The 14,336-nt window shown below is 44.3% G+C and overlaps 1 protein-coding gene across 1 annotated transcript; it reads right to left on the bottom strand.

Moving 5' to 3' along the window:
• Window positions 1–574: 574 nt before the first annotated feature.
• On the bottom strand, window positions 575–1,108 carry LOC126704206 (uncharacterized). Its single transcript, XM_050403227.1, has one exon. It carries the CDS (start codon window positions 1,106–1,108, stop codon window positions 575–577), a length of 534 nt encoding a protein of 177 aa, XP_050259184.1.
• Between the last annotated feature and the right edge of the window lie 13,228 nt (window positions 1,109–14,336).

Raw genomic sequence — 14,336 nt, 5'->3', positions numbered from 1 at the left:
CAAGAGTGCGTGGAGTTCCAAATCGCGTGACAATATTCCTCCAAATAATCCTCTTAACATCTACGTCTCTGATGTTAGCCAAGGGTTCAGCTTCGACCCATTTAGTGAAGTAATCTGTGCCAACCAACAGATACTTTTTGTTTTCTAAGGCTTTAGGAAAAGGGCCGACAATGTCCAGCCCCCATTGAGCAAAAGGCCAAGGGCTGGAGAGAGGGTTAAGAATTCCTCCAGGTTGGTAAATGTTTGGGGCGAATCTTCGGCACTGGTCACATTTCCTATCATACTCCTGCGCTTCCTTCTGCATGTTTGGCCACCAATATCCTTGTGTGATGGCCCGGTGTGATAGGGACCTTCCCCCTGTATGACTTCCACAAATGCCTTCATGCAGCTCTTCTAGGATTAATTCTGACGTCTCGGGATGTACATAGAGCAAGTACGGCCCAGAGAAGGACCGTTTGTATAACTTTTTGTCCTCAGATAACCAAAACCAAGGAGCTTTCCTCCGTATTTTCTCAGCTTCTACTTTCTCTTCGAGCAAGATGTCACTTTCAAGGAATTTCAATATGGGATCCATCTAGCTCGGCGCTAGATTGGCTTGAAAAACCTGGCAAACGCCATTTTCTGGTGAGGTGGGGGTATGCAAATCTTCAACGATGATCAGCCGAGGAAAATTCCGTACTGAGGAAGTGGCAAGGGTTGCCAGGGAATCGGCGTGAGTATTTTCACCTCGGGGGATATGTGACAAGTCGAAAGACTCAAATTTCGTTTGCATACGCTTAACTTGGCTTAAATACCCTTGCATTCTTGGGTCTCGGGCCTCCAACTCTCCTTTCACTTGGCCGACTACCAATCTTGAATCCGAGAATAATTTTGCTATCTTCCCGCCCATTTTCTGGACCACACTCATTCCCATCAACAAAGTTTCGTATTCTGCTTCGTTGTTAGTAGCCGAGAATCCTAACCTCAAGGACTTCTCAATGATGACCTCTTCAGGGGATATCAAAACTAATCCCAATCCTGCTCCCCGTTGGTTTGCTGCCCCATCCACGTATACCCTCCAAGAGGATCTGCCTTGTGTGGATATTAGGCCAACCGATTTTTCATCCATGTTGTCTTACTTCATATTAACTTCTTCTGGGCACTCGGCGAACAAGGCTACCAGGTCGGCAAGGACTTGGCCTTTCACCGAGGTGCGAGGCATATATTTGATATCGAAAGCACCTAGAATTGTGCCCCACTTAGCAATTCTTCCGGTGTAGTCCGCACTTCTTAGTATGGACTTGAGAGGTAACTAAGTCAAGATAACCACAGTGTGGGCCTGAAAGTAATGCGGAAGTTTGCATGTCACATGGACCACCGCCAAGATGGCCTTTTCCAGTGACAAGTATCTCACCTCAGCCTCATAAAGGGACTTGCTTACATAGTAAACTGGTCTTTGGACGCCACTATCCTCTCATATTAAGACAAAACTAACTGCATGGGGGGCAACTACCAGATAAGTAAACAATACCTCATCCACCTTAGGACTAGACATGATAGGCGGCCTGGACAGGTACTCCTTCAGCTGTTGGAACGCCACAGCACACTCCTCGGTCCATTCAAATCCTTGCTACTTATGCAGTAGACGGAAAAAGGGACGACACCTCTCAGCTGATCTGGAGATAAATTGGTTCAAAGCAGCTGTCATTCCAGTCAGTTTCTGCACCTCTTTTGGATTCCGAGGTGCTTGTAAATCGTTGATGGCCTTAATCTGATCTGGGTTCACTTCAATCCCTCTATGAGTTACCATGTATCCCAAGAACTTCCCAGAGCCTATGCCAAAGGAACACTTTGACGCATTCAGGCGTAACTTATGCTTTCTCAGTATTCCGAAGATATTCGTGAGATCTTCCACATGCTCAGACACCACTTTACTCTTCACTACCATGTCATCGATATAAACTTCAATGCTTTTACCAAGTTGTGGTTCAAACATTTTAGTCATCATCCGTTGGTAGGTAGATCCGGCATTTTTCAAATCAAAGGGCATCACATTGTAATGGTAGTTTCCAATAGGGGTGACCAAAGCAGTCTTCTCCTGATTGTCCAATGCTAGAGGTATTTGGTGATATCCTTAGAAGGCATCCAAGAAACTCATCCTAGGATGACCCACGGTTGCATCCACCAACTGGTCTATCTTCGGCATGGGAAATGGATCCTTGGGACAAGCCTTATTGAGGTCCATGAAGTCCACACACACCCGCCACTTTCCTGTCTTCTTTTTTACCACCACCTATTAGCCAACCATTGAGGATAAAAAACTTCTTTGATTGCCCCAGCCTGTTTAAGCTTGGCCACTTCACTCCTGACAGTTTCGGCGTGCTCTTTCGATGGTCGCCGAGGTGACTGTCTCTTGGGAATAACGGAGGGATTCATGTTGAGCCGATGACAAATGAAATTCGGATCCACACCCGGGGCTTCATATAGGTTCCATGCAAACACGTCTACATTTGCTCTGAGGAACTCTAGCAATTTCTCCTTCTTTTGCAAAGGCAGCTTAGCCCCAATCCGGAAGAATTTTTCCGGATCATCAGCAATAGTTACCCTTTCCAAATCTTCACATTTTACCTCGTCGGCCGGTACATCCAAGGGTAATGCTGGGGGTTTTAATTGCTATAATTCATTATCGACCGTAGTCGAGGTCTCTGCCTCTGGCCGATGTTGTATAGCCGCTATTAGGCATTGCCGAGCTGCCATTTGGCTTCCCACTATCTCCAATGCGTGGCCTCCAGATGAGTACTTCACTTTCTGATGCAGAGTAGATGAGACCGCTCCCAGGGTATGAAGCCAAGGTCTGCCCATAATAGCCGTGTATGGAGAAAAAACGTCTACGACAATGAAGTCCACCTCCACCACATCCATTCCGGCTTGCACAGGTAGCCTGATCAGTCCTTTCGGAGTGACCATCCTTCCCTCATAACTCACTAAAGGGGAGTTGTAGGCTGTTAAGTCCTCTGGCTTCAGACCTAGCCCCTTATACAAATCTGGGTACATTATATCCACAGCGCTACCTTGATCTACCATCACCTTTTTGACATCGTACCCACCAATCCTCAGCGTGACCACCAGAGCATCATCATGGGGCTGTATGGTCCCAATCTTGTCCTCATCAGAAAAGCCCAGAATCTGGGGGACGTCCACCCTGGCTCTCTTCGACACTTGGCAATGATCCTCGGTTGGAGGTCGGTACACCGACAGTACCCTGGAAGGGCAAGATCCAGTTCTCCCTAGGGCAGCAAAAATAACGTTGATCGTACCAAGGGGGAGCCTTGAAGAAGCGTCCCCACGCATCTCTGAGCTTGCTTAACTTACCCTATCACTGGAATGATGCAAGAGTTGCTTTAATTTCCCTTCTCGAACCAACTATTCCAAATGGTTCCATAAATTCCTACAATTTTCCGTCGTGTGCCCATGATCCTGATGATAGTGGCAATATAGGTTTGGGTTGCGTTTCCTAGGCTCTCCCGCCATCTTGTTCGAACATTTGAAAAAGGGTTCATTTTTTATCTTCTCCAAAACCTGCTGCACCGGCTCCCGAAACACTGCATTAACCACTTAGGTGTCCGCGGAACCCGACTGCCCGATGAAGTCTTTCCGGGGTCGGTTACTGTTATAGCGGTCCGACCTGAAATCCCTCCTCTCCTGAGGGATTACCTTAGCCTTTTCTTTTCCTTGAAGCTGATCCTCCTCTACTCTTCTGTACTTATCAATCCTGTCCATCAACTGGTGTACAGTGGTAACAGGTTTACCCGTCAGGGATTTCCTTAAATCATGATCGGCTGGGAGGCCAGCTTTGAAAGTACTTATGGCCACGTCATCGTGCTCTTCTTCTATTTCATTAAACATTTTCCAATACCTATCCGAATAAGTTTTGAGAGTCTCGCCCTCTCGTATGGACATAGTCAACAAGGATCCCAAAGGCCGAGGAACTTTGCTACATGTGATAAAGCGAGTGTCAAAAGCCCGGGTCAGCTTTTTAAAGGACTCAATAGAATTGGCCCTTAAGCCGTTGAACCATCTCATCGCCACCGAACCCAAACTTGATGGAAAAACCTTGCACATCAAGGCCTCATCCCTGGAGTAGATAACGTGTTCTACTGGGTCTGACCGGCCATCATACAAGGTGAACGTAGGCTGATGGAATCGCCGAGGAAGAACTGCATCCTCTATATTCCTCGTGAAGAGTGATTTGGAAACTTGGATCAATGCTTTGTTCATGGCATTGTTACCTAAGCCCCTGCTAGGCCGGCTTCTGTGCCTATGTCGATGGCCATGCTCCTCTTCATAGGAGAAAGTCTCACTAGGCGGAGTTCTTGACCTCTGCCTATAACTGGCTCCATCCGACTCCTCGGATGATGGTTCGGAGCAAGGTGGGGAGCGTTCTCGCCGGGCATGACGTAACTCTCTCTTCAAATCGGCAATCTCACGTTACAGGTTCCTGTCATGCTTTGCATGGGAGACATGACTCTTCCCACGAGAGTGACTTTTGGTGGTATGAGTTGTGCGCACACTCCCCTCACGGCCTTCTCTCCGTTCGGGACTCCGATGGGGATTACCATGCTGGGAGCCCCTTGACTCTGCCTGGTGCGGGTTGGCATCCTCCTGATGTGGTCCCGCCACGTAGTGATGTGGACCTGCTTCCTCCATCATAAACGTTGCACCGGAGTTCTTTTAAGTTAGATTAAGCTCTCCCCACAGACGACGCCAATTGTAAGGACTCAATTTGTAACGACCCCAAACTGGTATTAGATTCGTACGTTAAAAGCCCAAACAATAAAATTTGTAGAGCGTGGGTGTCCAAGAACTAGGTTAACTCTAAAAGAAAAACGATTAAACCACACGCTTATAGATGGATTAGCACTGATATAACAATTAATTTCTTCTTTTGAAACAAGTTTAGCTCTTTTGTTCTTAAGGCCTTCTTCCGAATACTCTTGGATTTCTGATGTTCCAATCCCTTTTTCTCAATGCTTTCTTTCATGTTATATACTGCCTTCTCCATATCATCTTCACCACACACGTGTAAGTTGGGTTCAGGAGATCTCTTTCTGTCCCATCTAACACCTTCTGGAACCTCCTACTAGCAGCTGTAAGGCTGCTTCATCACTGTTCAGGCATCACCTCCACATTAATGCGGCTAGAGAGTTGGTTGAGAGGCAATTAATGCGGAAGCAACTGTTGTTATAGATATTTGTTTGCCTTCTCTTTCTTACCCTTGGTCCCTTATCCCACTTTTAGTAGTGACGTAACTCCGAAGTACGTTTGTAACAAGGTGGCGTTCTAATCGTCCTTGGACTCATATTGCCGAGAAGGATTTTGTCCTCGGACGAATACTGAACTCACCTTACGTGATATCTACTCTTCCTTTCGTTTGGTTACCCCTACAACCTGATACGGGCCTCCTCGGACAACTTTACGTCCTTGGATGGGCCACAGGCCCAATTAACTTGACTTTAATAATTTTAGTTACTAACCGGCCCCCACATTGGTGATTTTGGGGTATTTTGCCCATTTTAGAGATTTTGAGATATTTTGGTCATTTAGTGGTTTTTGAGCATAATTAGTGATTTTAGAGATATTAGGGGTATTTCGGTCATTTTAGAGGTTTCATGGGTATTCTACTCATTTTAGAGATTTAAAGGATATTTTGGTCTTTTTAGTGGTTTTTGAGCATATTTGGTGATTTTATAAAAATTGTGTTTGGGTAGGGTATGGATATTCATGGGTAAACAAACTGGGTAACAATTGGGTATGGATACTAATTAAGTAAGGTAATTGGATATTCATGGATAAATTAATTGGGTTGGGTATGGGTATACCCTACCCATGGCCATCCCACTTATTAGTGCAGTGCAATACAAGATATTTCCACTGTGTTCTAGGCCGACTTTCTTTTATGAAAATGAGTGTAGGAAAAAAATGGCACTATAAATTGAACTTGATTTGCATGTTTTGGTTGTATCTGATGAGAAAATTTGGGAAGAAAAGTTTTACTACGACTTTTTAGCATGAATCCAACAGAGGACTTCATAATTTTTTGGAATTATACTTTTGTCATTGAATTATAGAAGTCCTCAACTACCAAAGATATTTCTTTTTATAGTGCGACAACTTTAGGCTTTCTAGTCCAGATAGACCAAGATGAGTGAAGCCCAATGCTCAACTCATAAAATATCAAGAGGATGAAAGATCAAGATGAATAACTATTTCATCTAAATTATCCACAAAAAAAGAAAAAAAAAATTTCATCTATATTCTACGTTTTTACAAAATAATAAAAGACTAAAAATCAATAACGATCTCATCTATTAAATGTAAAAGTCTATAGTATTTGTGAATTTCCAAATTTTAGAAAAACATGAGTTTATAAATCAATTGGTTATAACATCCAATTGACAAAAACTAGGTATACAATGTTAGGAATATAGAAAACATATAATAAGGTGTAATTTGATCTTTATTTGATTATTTTTGTTAGCTAGAGGAATCATATGTACTTTTCCTTTTAATGTATAGTATTTAACATTTTCCAAGAAGTTAAAACTAGGGGTGTTCTAACCTCTATAGCTATGTAATGTCCTCACTCATTTGGCAGTCTAGTTACGATCAATTAAATTTTAATATGTTATAATGCTGCATCGCTTTCTAGATATATTTCAACATTTGTCATCTTTATGTACACATATTTCAAATGCCACATGATTTTTTAAATTCTAATTCATTAAAAGAAATCTCCCCATCATGCAATAGTTAAGTGATAATGATGCAGTAAATAGCGTGCGTTCGTGGTATAGCTTGGACGAAGCTTGAAGTTTAGTCTGGATAACGCTAATTCAATGAATGCAGGCATAATTATAATTAGAAACAAAGCTGCATGCTTCCATGGTTGACTATACAATTTTATAGGTCGATTAAGAAGTAGGGAAATTTTACAAAACAATTTATTAAAGGTAAAATCTAGGTAAAAATGAGTCAATGTCTTTTTTAATGAGCTGGCCCCCTGAAGGAAATTGAATGCCGTCCCCCCCACGGCATGGCCCCACCTGTCCATGTCCCTTTAAAACCTCAAATCGCTTCTTCTTTTTTGTTTTTATATACTTTTTTTACTAGCTTCTTTTTCGTTTTCTAGTAATTTCCCTTTCCCAGTACTATACTTCAGCCATGAACTACTCAATTCTAAAAGACTCTCAATTTGGTGTAATTTTTCTAGTCTCACACTTCATTGACTTCCATTCATTTATGGGTTGTTTGGATACTGTTTATTATTGAAAAGTGAAAACACTGTAACAAAATAATTTTTAAATGTGTAAATAGTGCCATAAGACCCAATTTTAAAGAAAAAGTTGTTGAATATGGTACTTGTGGGTCCAGTGAACAGTGCACGAGACTCATAGGAAAAAACGCTTCCGTTGGGAAAGATCAAAACGTGCTTTCCAAACGGAGGCTTAGAGTCCGTTTGAATACCGCTTATTTTGCTGAAAACTAAAAACACTTTAACAAAATAAATGGTGTGCGTTCATGGTCCAGCTTGAACGAAGCTTGAAGTTTAGTCTGTATAACACTAATGCCATGAATGCAGCCATAATAATTAGAAACAAAGCTGCAAGCTTCCGTTTTTGACTATACAGTTTTATAGGTGGAATAAGAAGTAGGAAAATCTTGTTACATATTTGCTATTGCACACTCAGTACAAAAATCTTTTGAAATCTTGTTTATTTATTTATTTTTTTCAGTTAAAATTTTGAAATTGTGTTCTTAAAATAAAATTTCACAATTTTAACTAAAATCATGTTTTCAAAACACTATTTTAAATGAAGTGTATATGGAATGTACAATAGCGAGTGTGCATTAATTATTATTATTATTTTTTAGAGAGTTTCAACCTTGCTATGTTGTCCACTCCTGATGATAACTTTTTATCATCAGACTAAGATACTAATCAATTTTTGGTGTAAGTAGGGATTGAATTCCAGATCTTTTATTCAACCATCAGAGAATATACTGGTTGAGCTAACTAAAAACCACATGCATTAATTATTACTCTAAAAAGTGTGTTCTCACATAAGTCTTGTTTGCAGCAATATCTTAAAGAATTGACTTGGGACTATATAGATCGAAAGGACTGCCATTTTACTAATTGGCCACATGATGGTATTACGTAGGGACATCTGATGAAAACAGCAGTGATCCTAGAGGTTTGGAAATCAGCAAGAGTCAAGCATCAATAACTAGAGAGAAGTATTTGGAACCTAGAATATCCAAAAGATTACGTTCCTTGATTAAAGATGATTTACCAATCAAGCACGAGTTCAATAGAAGAGCATTATTGTTGATATTTCACTACGATCTATGGTAATTCTCATTGAAGTCTATGGTGACCCCAGATCAGCAGTAATTGCAAGAATGATGTCTATCTTTAGAAGAAGTCAGAACACAAGTTGGAAAGCAAGAAATCACATCCTTTATTGATTTCCTTTTATTTATTTCCCTTATTAGTATTTTAGTTGACTTAGGCGTCTTTGGTTATTTTGAATTTGAATTAGGATATTTAGATTGATTTCTGACGGGAATGGCGACTCTACATCCCGCTGACGAAGATAACATTACTGACGGGAGAATCATCCATGACGAAGTGATTAGAAACAACGAAGGAAGCCATCATCACTGACGAGGCAGAGAGTTATTCAATGCGATCAATCAATGATCCGAGCAGTTACCAAATCAACCAAGAAGACCGTTGGAAGGCCTATTAAAAGTCTCATTACTGGCCAGGTGCGTTACAAAAGAAAGCATTAACAGCCTCAACGGCTAGCCCTTATGGGCTCAGGTATAAAACTCTCACACAACCAACAGAAATGGATATATGCAAAAATACTCTGAAACTATCTATTATTTCTTTATTCTGTTTAACTGTGATCCTAACTTTGGCATCGGAGACTTTGTGGCAGGCACCACACCGGTGTCCCTCGACGAGCAAACCTTCACATCCCACGAGTGATTCCATCTGCACATTCACTGACGGATTTGTGTTCCATCAGTTTGGCGCCGTCTGTGGGGACGAGTTTTCAGATTTACATTCGAAAACGTAGTTTCCATCAATTCACCATATCCAGATGGAATCCAACCCAGATTCAACGGCCTTGGCCCAGCAAGTGCAAGCCCTGGCAGCCACCATTGAGGAACTCACCAGGCAGAACCAGGAAATGAAGCTACGGCTCCAGCAGGTTCAACAAGCTCAACAGGAAGAAAACCGGTCCAAGGGTAACACGGAGGAAGAGGGGGATAGCCAACAGAGGGAAACCCCCCGGAGACCAACTACTCCGGACGAACAGAACTCAGATCTTCTTCGGGAAATGAGGAAAGAGATGGACGAACTAAGGAGCGCTATCAAGGAAAAGACAGACCGGAGTGTAGACAAGATGGTAAGGGCTACAGATTCGCCCTTCACTGCAGCGGTACTTGATTGCCCCGTGCCGTCAAAGTTTCGCCTGCTTCAATTAGAACCATTCGACGGACTCAAGGACCCTTAGGATCATCTTAATACCTTTAAGACGACTCTGGGCCTTCAACAACCACCTGACGAGATATTATGCCGTTCCTTCCCTACGACTCTCAAAGGAGCTGCAAGAGAGTGGTTTACTAAGTTGCCAAACTCGTCCATAGACAACTTCGATCAGCTAAGTAGTGCTTTCCTGCGTCACTTCATAGGGGGACAACGCCCAAGGAGACCAGTAGATTACTTACTCACTATAAGACAGGGAGAGAAGGAGACTCTGAGGTCATATGTCAAGCGATTCACCCGGGAAACTCTGGAGGTGGACGAAGCTGATGACAAAGTACAGCTGACGACCTTCAAGGCAGGGTTGAAATCCAGAGACCTTGTAGCCTCTCTTGCCAAAAACCCTCCAAAGACAATGGCAGAGATGCTCCTGAAGGCCCAAAAATACATGAATGCGGAAGATGCTCTAGCTGCCATAAAAGATACCGAGAGGCTAGGAGATAAGTCCAAGAGGGAAGACGACCGTAGAGGGCAAAAGAGAGACAGACCAGAACGTCGGAACAGTGACGGGAATAGAAGGAGAGATGAAAAAAATCCTCGTCAGGTAAAATTTACTCCTTTGGTTATGCCTGTTGACAAGATTTTCACGCAGATCAAGGACGAGCATTATCTCAAATGGCCCAGGCCATTACACTCGTCCCCCAACGTACGGGACAAGAACAAGTATTGCCGGTTCCACAGAGACCACGGCCACAACACAGAAGATTGCAGAGACCTGAAGGAACAAATAGAGGAGTTAATACGGAAAGGAAAGTTGCAGAAATATGTAAAGAAAGGAGAATATAGCAAGTTCAGAGACGACAATAGGACCCAAAAGGAAACCTTCAATCGGGATGACGACCATACATCCCAACCTCCACGCAAGGTGATCGGGGAGATAAACACGATCACGGGAGGACCATTCTCAGGAGGGTCATTCAGATCGCTTAGAAAAGCATACTACAGACAGGTGAACAGCGTCCACGTCATTCCTCCGTCCAAGTACCAACGAACATACCAAGATGTGTCCTTTAATGAAGGAGACGCCAGGGGAGTGAAACAACCTCACAACGATCCCCTGGTCATAGTGCTGAATATAGAAGGGTTCAATACCAGAAGGATCCTTGTTGATAACGGAAGCTCAGCGGATATCATCTACCTCCCAGCCTTCCAGCAGTTGAAGTTAGATCCAAAAAGGCTCCATCCTTTTGACTCTCCGCTGGTCAGTTTCAGTGGAGACAGGGTCTACCCCAGGGGTATAGTGACTCTGACGGTGACAGCAAGGACCTACCCGTTGCAGCTGACCAAACAAGTAGATTTCCTGGTTGTAGATTGCCCTTCGTCCTACAATGTCATCATTGGGAGGCCTACCCTAAACAAGTGGAAGGCAGCAACGTCCACGTACTGTTTGAAGGTGAAATTCCCAACAGACGATAGTGTAGGTGAAGTGAAGGGTGATCAGGTCCTGGCAAGGGAGTGCTACCAGGCCGTACTGGCAAGAAAGGAGAACCACACGTGGACGATAGAAGAAAAAGAGGAAGACGGAGTGGAGACCCTGGAAGCAGTGGAGTTGATAGAAGGAAATGCGGACAGGACAACCAGGATAGGGACGTCGCTAAGCCCTGAGATGAGAACGAGACTCATAAAGTTCCTTAAAGGGAATCTTGATGTCTTTGCATGGAGTCACGAGGACATGCCAGGCATATCCCCAGAGATCATCCAGCATAGACTGAATGTGGACGCCAACAGAAAGCCCGTTCAGCAACGACGAAGAACTTTCGCTCCAGAGCGAGATCAAGCAGTAGCAGAAGAGGTAACCAAACTCTTGACGGCTGGATTCATCCGGGAGGTATACTACCCAGAATGGCTCGCCAACGTCGTCCTGGTAAAGAAACCCAATGGAAAGTGGAGAATGTGTGTAGACTTCACTGACTTGAATAAAGCATGCCCAAAGGACAGCTTCCCTCTTCCAAGGATAGACCAACTCGTGGACTCTACCGCTGGACACAAGTTGTTGACGTTCATGGACGCCTTCTCAGGGTACAACCAGATAAAGATGGCTGAAGAAGACCAGGAGAAGACCGCCTTCATCACCAGCCAGGGACTCTATTGTTACAAGGTGATGCATTTTGGGTTGAAAAATGCTGGAGCTACATACCAGAGGTTGGTAAACAAAATGTTCAACCAACAAATTGGCAGAAACATGGAGGTATACGTAGACGATATGCTCGTCAAGAGTAAGGAAGAGCTCGCTCATCTGGACGACCTGGAGGAGACTTTTGCAACCCTGAGAAAACACCAGATGAAGCTGAATCCTAACAAATGTGTTTTTGGGGTGGCCTCGGGAAAATTCCTGGGATTCATGGTGTCCCAGAGAGGAATAGAAGCCAATCCAGAAAAAGTACAAGCTATCATTGACATGGCTCCACCCAAGACCGTCAAGGATGTACAAAAACTTACGGGAAGGATAGCAGCTCTAAACAGGTTCGTCTCTAGGGCCACAGACAAATGCTTGCCCTTTTTCAAAACCCTCAAGCAGGCCTTTGCTTGGACTGACGAATGCGAAGCAGCGTTCCAAGAGTTGAAGCGATATCTGAGCAGTCCACCTCTCCTGAGCCCGTCCAAAGGCGGGGAGAACCTATATTTGTACCTGGCAGTATCAGCCTCGGCAGTCAGCGCAGCATTGATTAGAGAAGAAGGCAAGAAGCAACTCCCGGTGTACTACGTCAGCCAGGCCTTTCAAGGAGCCGAGTTCAGGTACCCAAGAATTGAAAAGATTGCGTTCGCGCTTATAGTAGCCTCGCACAAGCTCAGATCGTATTTCCAGTCAAATCCTATCCTTGTAATGACGGACCAGCCAATCAAGAAATCAATGAACAAGCCGGAAGCAGCAGGGAGAATGGTCCAATAGGCAATCGAACTCAGTCAGTTTGACATCGAGTACCATCCAAGAGCAGCCATCAAGGCACAAGCTCTGGCTGACTTCATTGCTGAATTCACTCTTCCAGACGAAGAAGGGACTACCGACGAAGTTGATAAATGGATAATACAGACAGATGGTTCGTCAGCCCAAAAGAGAGGGGGAGTAGGGGTCGTCATAACCACCCCCGACGGAGAAGTGATGAAATATGGAGTTCAACTGGAATTCCCAGCCACCAATAACGAAGCCGAATATGAAGGAATATTGACGGGCTTGAGACTTGGAAAAGCTCTTGGTGCCAAAAACTTGCTTATCCAGAGTGATTCAAAGCTGGTAATCGGACAGATCAGTGGAGAGTACGAGGCAAAGGAAGAAAGGATGCAGAAATATCTTAAACTGACAAGGCAGTTAACCCAGGAGTTCGACACAGCGGATTTCGTCCAGATACCAAGAAACCAGAATATTGGAGCTGACGAAGTGTCAAAACTAGCGTCGTCAGAAGCAGGAAGGACGAGCACAGACGTGGCAATAGAAATTCAGAAGTACCCAAGCATTGAAGAGGTGGCAGTGCTCACCACCCAGAGCACCAACACCTGGATGACGCCCTTAATATCCTTCCTCCGAGACGGGCGCTTACCCCAGAATACTGACGAAGCCAGAAAGGTCAAAAAGAGAGCAGCCAGGTTCACGATCCTAAATGACGTCTTGTACAAAAAAGGCTTCTCTATGCCCTACCTGAAGTGCGTCGACGAGGACGAGGCCAAATACATCCTAGAAGAAGTACATGGAGGAGTCTGTGGCGACCATGCCGGCCCCAGATCCCTAGTAAACAAGGTGATAAGAGCGGGGTACTTTTGGCCAACCATGCAGGGGGATGCTGCTAACCTCGTCAGAAGATGCAACAGATGCCAGCGGTACGGAAATGTACAACGGCTTCCAGCAGAGAAGATGACGACCATATCCTCCCCATGGCCATTCGCGCAATGGGGAATCGACATCGTCGGTCCTCTGCCCCAAGGTAAAGGTCAGGTAAAATTCCTTCTAGTTGCTATTGACTATTTCACAAAATGGGTTGAAGCAGAGGCCCTAGCAACCATCACTGAGGCTCGGATCCGGAGCTTCGTGTGGAAAAACATTATCTGCAGGTTCGGGATCCCTTTGACGATCATATCTGATAATGGGAAGCAATTCGATAGCCAAGGCTTCAGAGAGTTCTGCTCGGACCTCGGGATCAAGAATCAGTTCTCATCCCCGGGACACCCCCAGGCAAATGGACAGACGGAAGTAACAAACAGGACGTTACTCAAGATAATCAAAACCAAGCTGGACGAAGCAAAAGGTGCCTGGCCAGAAGAACTGCCTAGTGTCTTGTGGGCATACAGGACTACAGCCAGAACCCCGACAGGAGAGACACCCTTTAGGCTTACCTACGGCTCAGAAGCAGTGATCCCAGTAGAAGTTGGAGTAACAAGCATCAGGCGAGGAGCTTTCAGAGAAGGACTCAATGACGAGGGGCTGCGGTTCAACCTGGATTGCTTGGATGAAATAAGAGACAATGCGTCCAGTAGAATGACACAGTATCAAAAGAAAATGGCCGAGTATTACAATAAGAGGGTCAAACTCAGGCGTCTGGCCATAGGGGACCTCGTCCTTCGCAAAGTCACTATAGCCATTAAAGACCCTACTCAAGGGAAGCTGGGCCCTACGTGGGAAGGGCCATATCGCGTCGTTCACTACTCTAGGCAAGGGAGTTACCATCTGGAAACTATGGACGGACGAAAGCTCCCTCGTCCTTGGAACATTGAGCATTTAAAGAAATACCATGAGTGAATGTAATAC

The sequence above is a fragment of the Quercus robur genome, chromosome 10 (assembly GCF_932294415.1).
Source record: "Quercus robur chromosome 10, dhQueRobu3.1, whole genome shotgun sequence".
Lineage (NCBI taxonomy): Eukaryota > Viridiplantae > Streptophyta > Magnoliopsida > Fagales > Fagaceae > Quercus > Quercus robur.
The sequence above is the reverse complement of the archived record's forward strand: the minus strand, read 5'-3'. Positions and strand labels throughout refer to the sequence as shown.

Excerpts from the sequence above, each read along its gene's own strand:
- LOC126704206 (XM_050403227.1), bottom strand. The coding sequence starts at position 1,108 with ATGGATGAAAAATCGGTTGGCCTAATATCCACACAAGGCAGATCCTCT.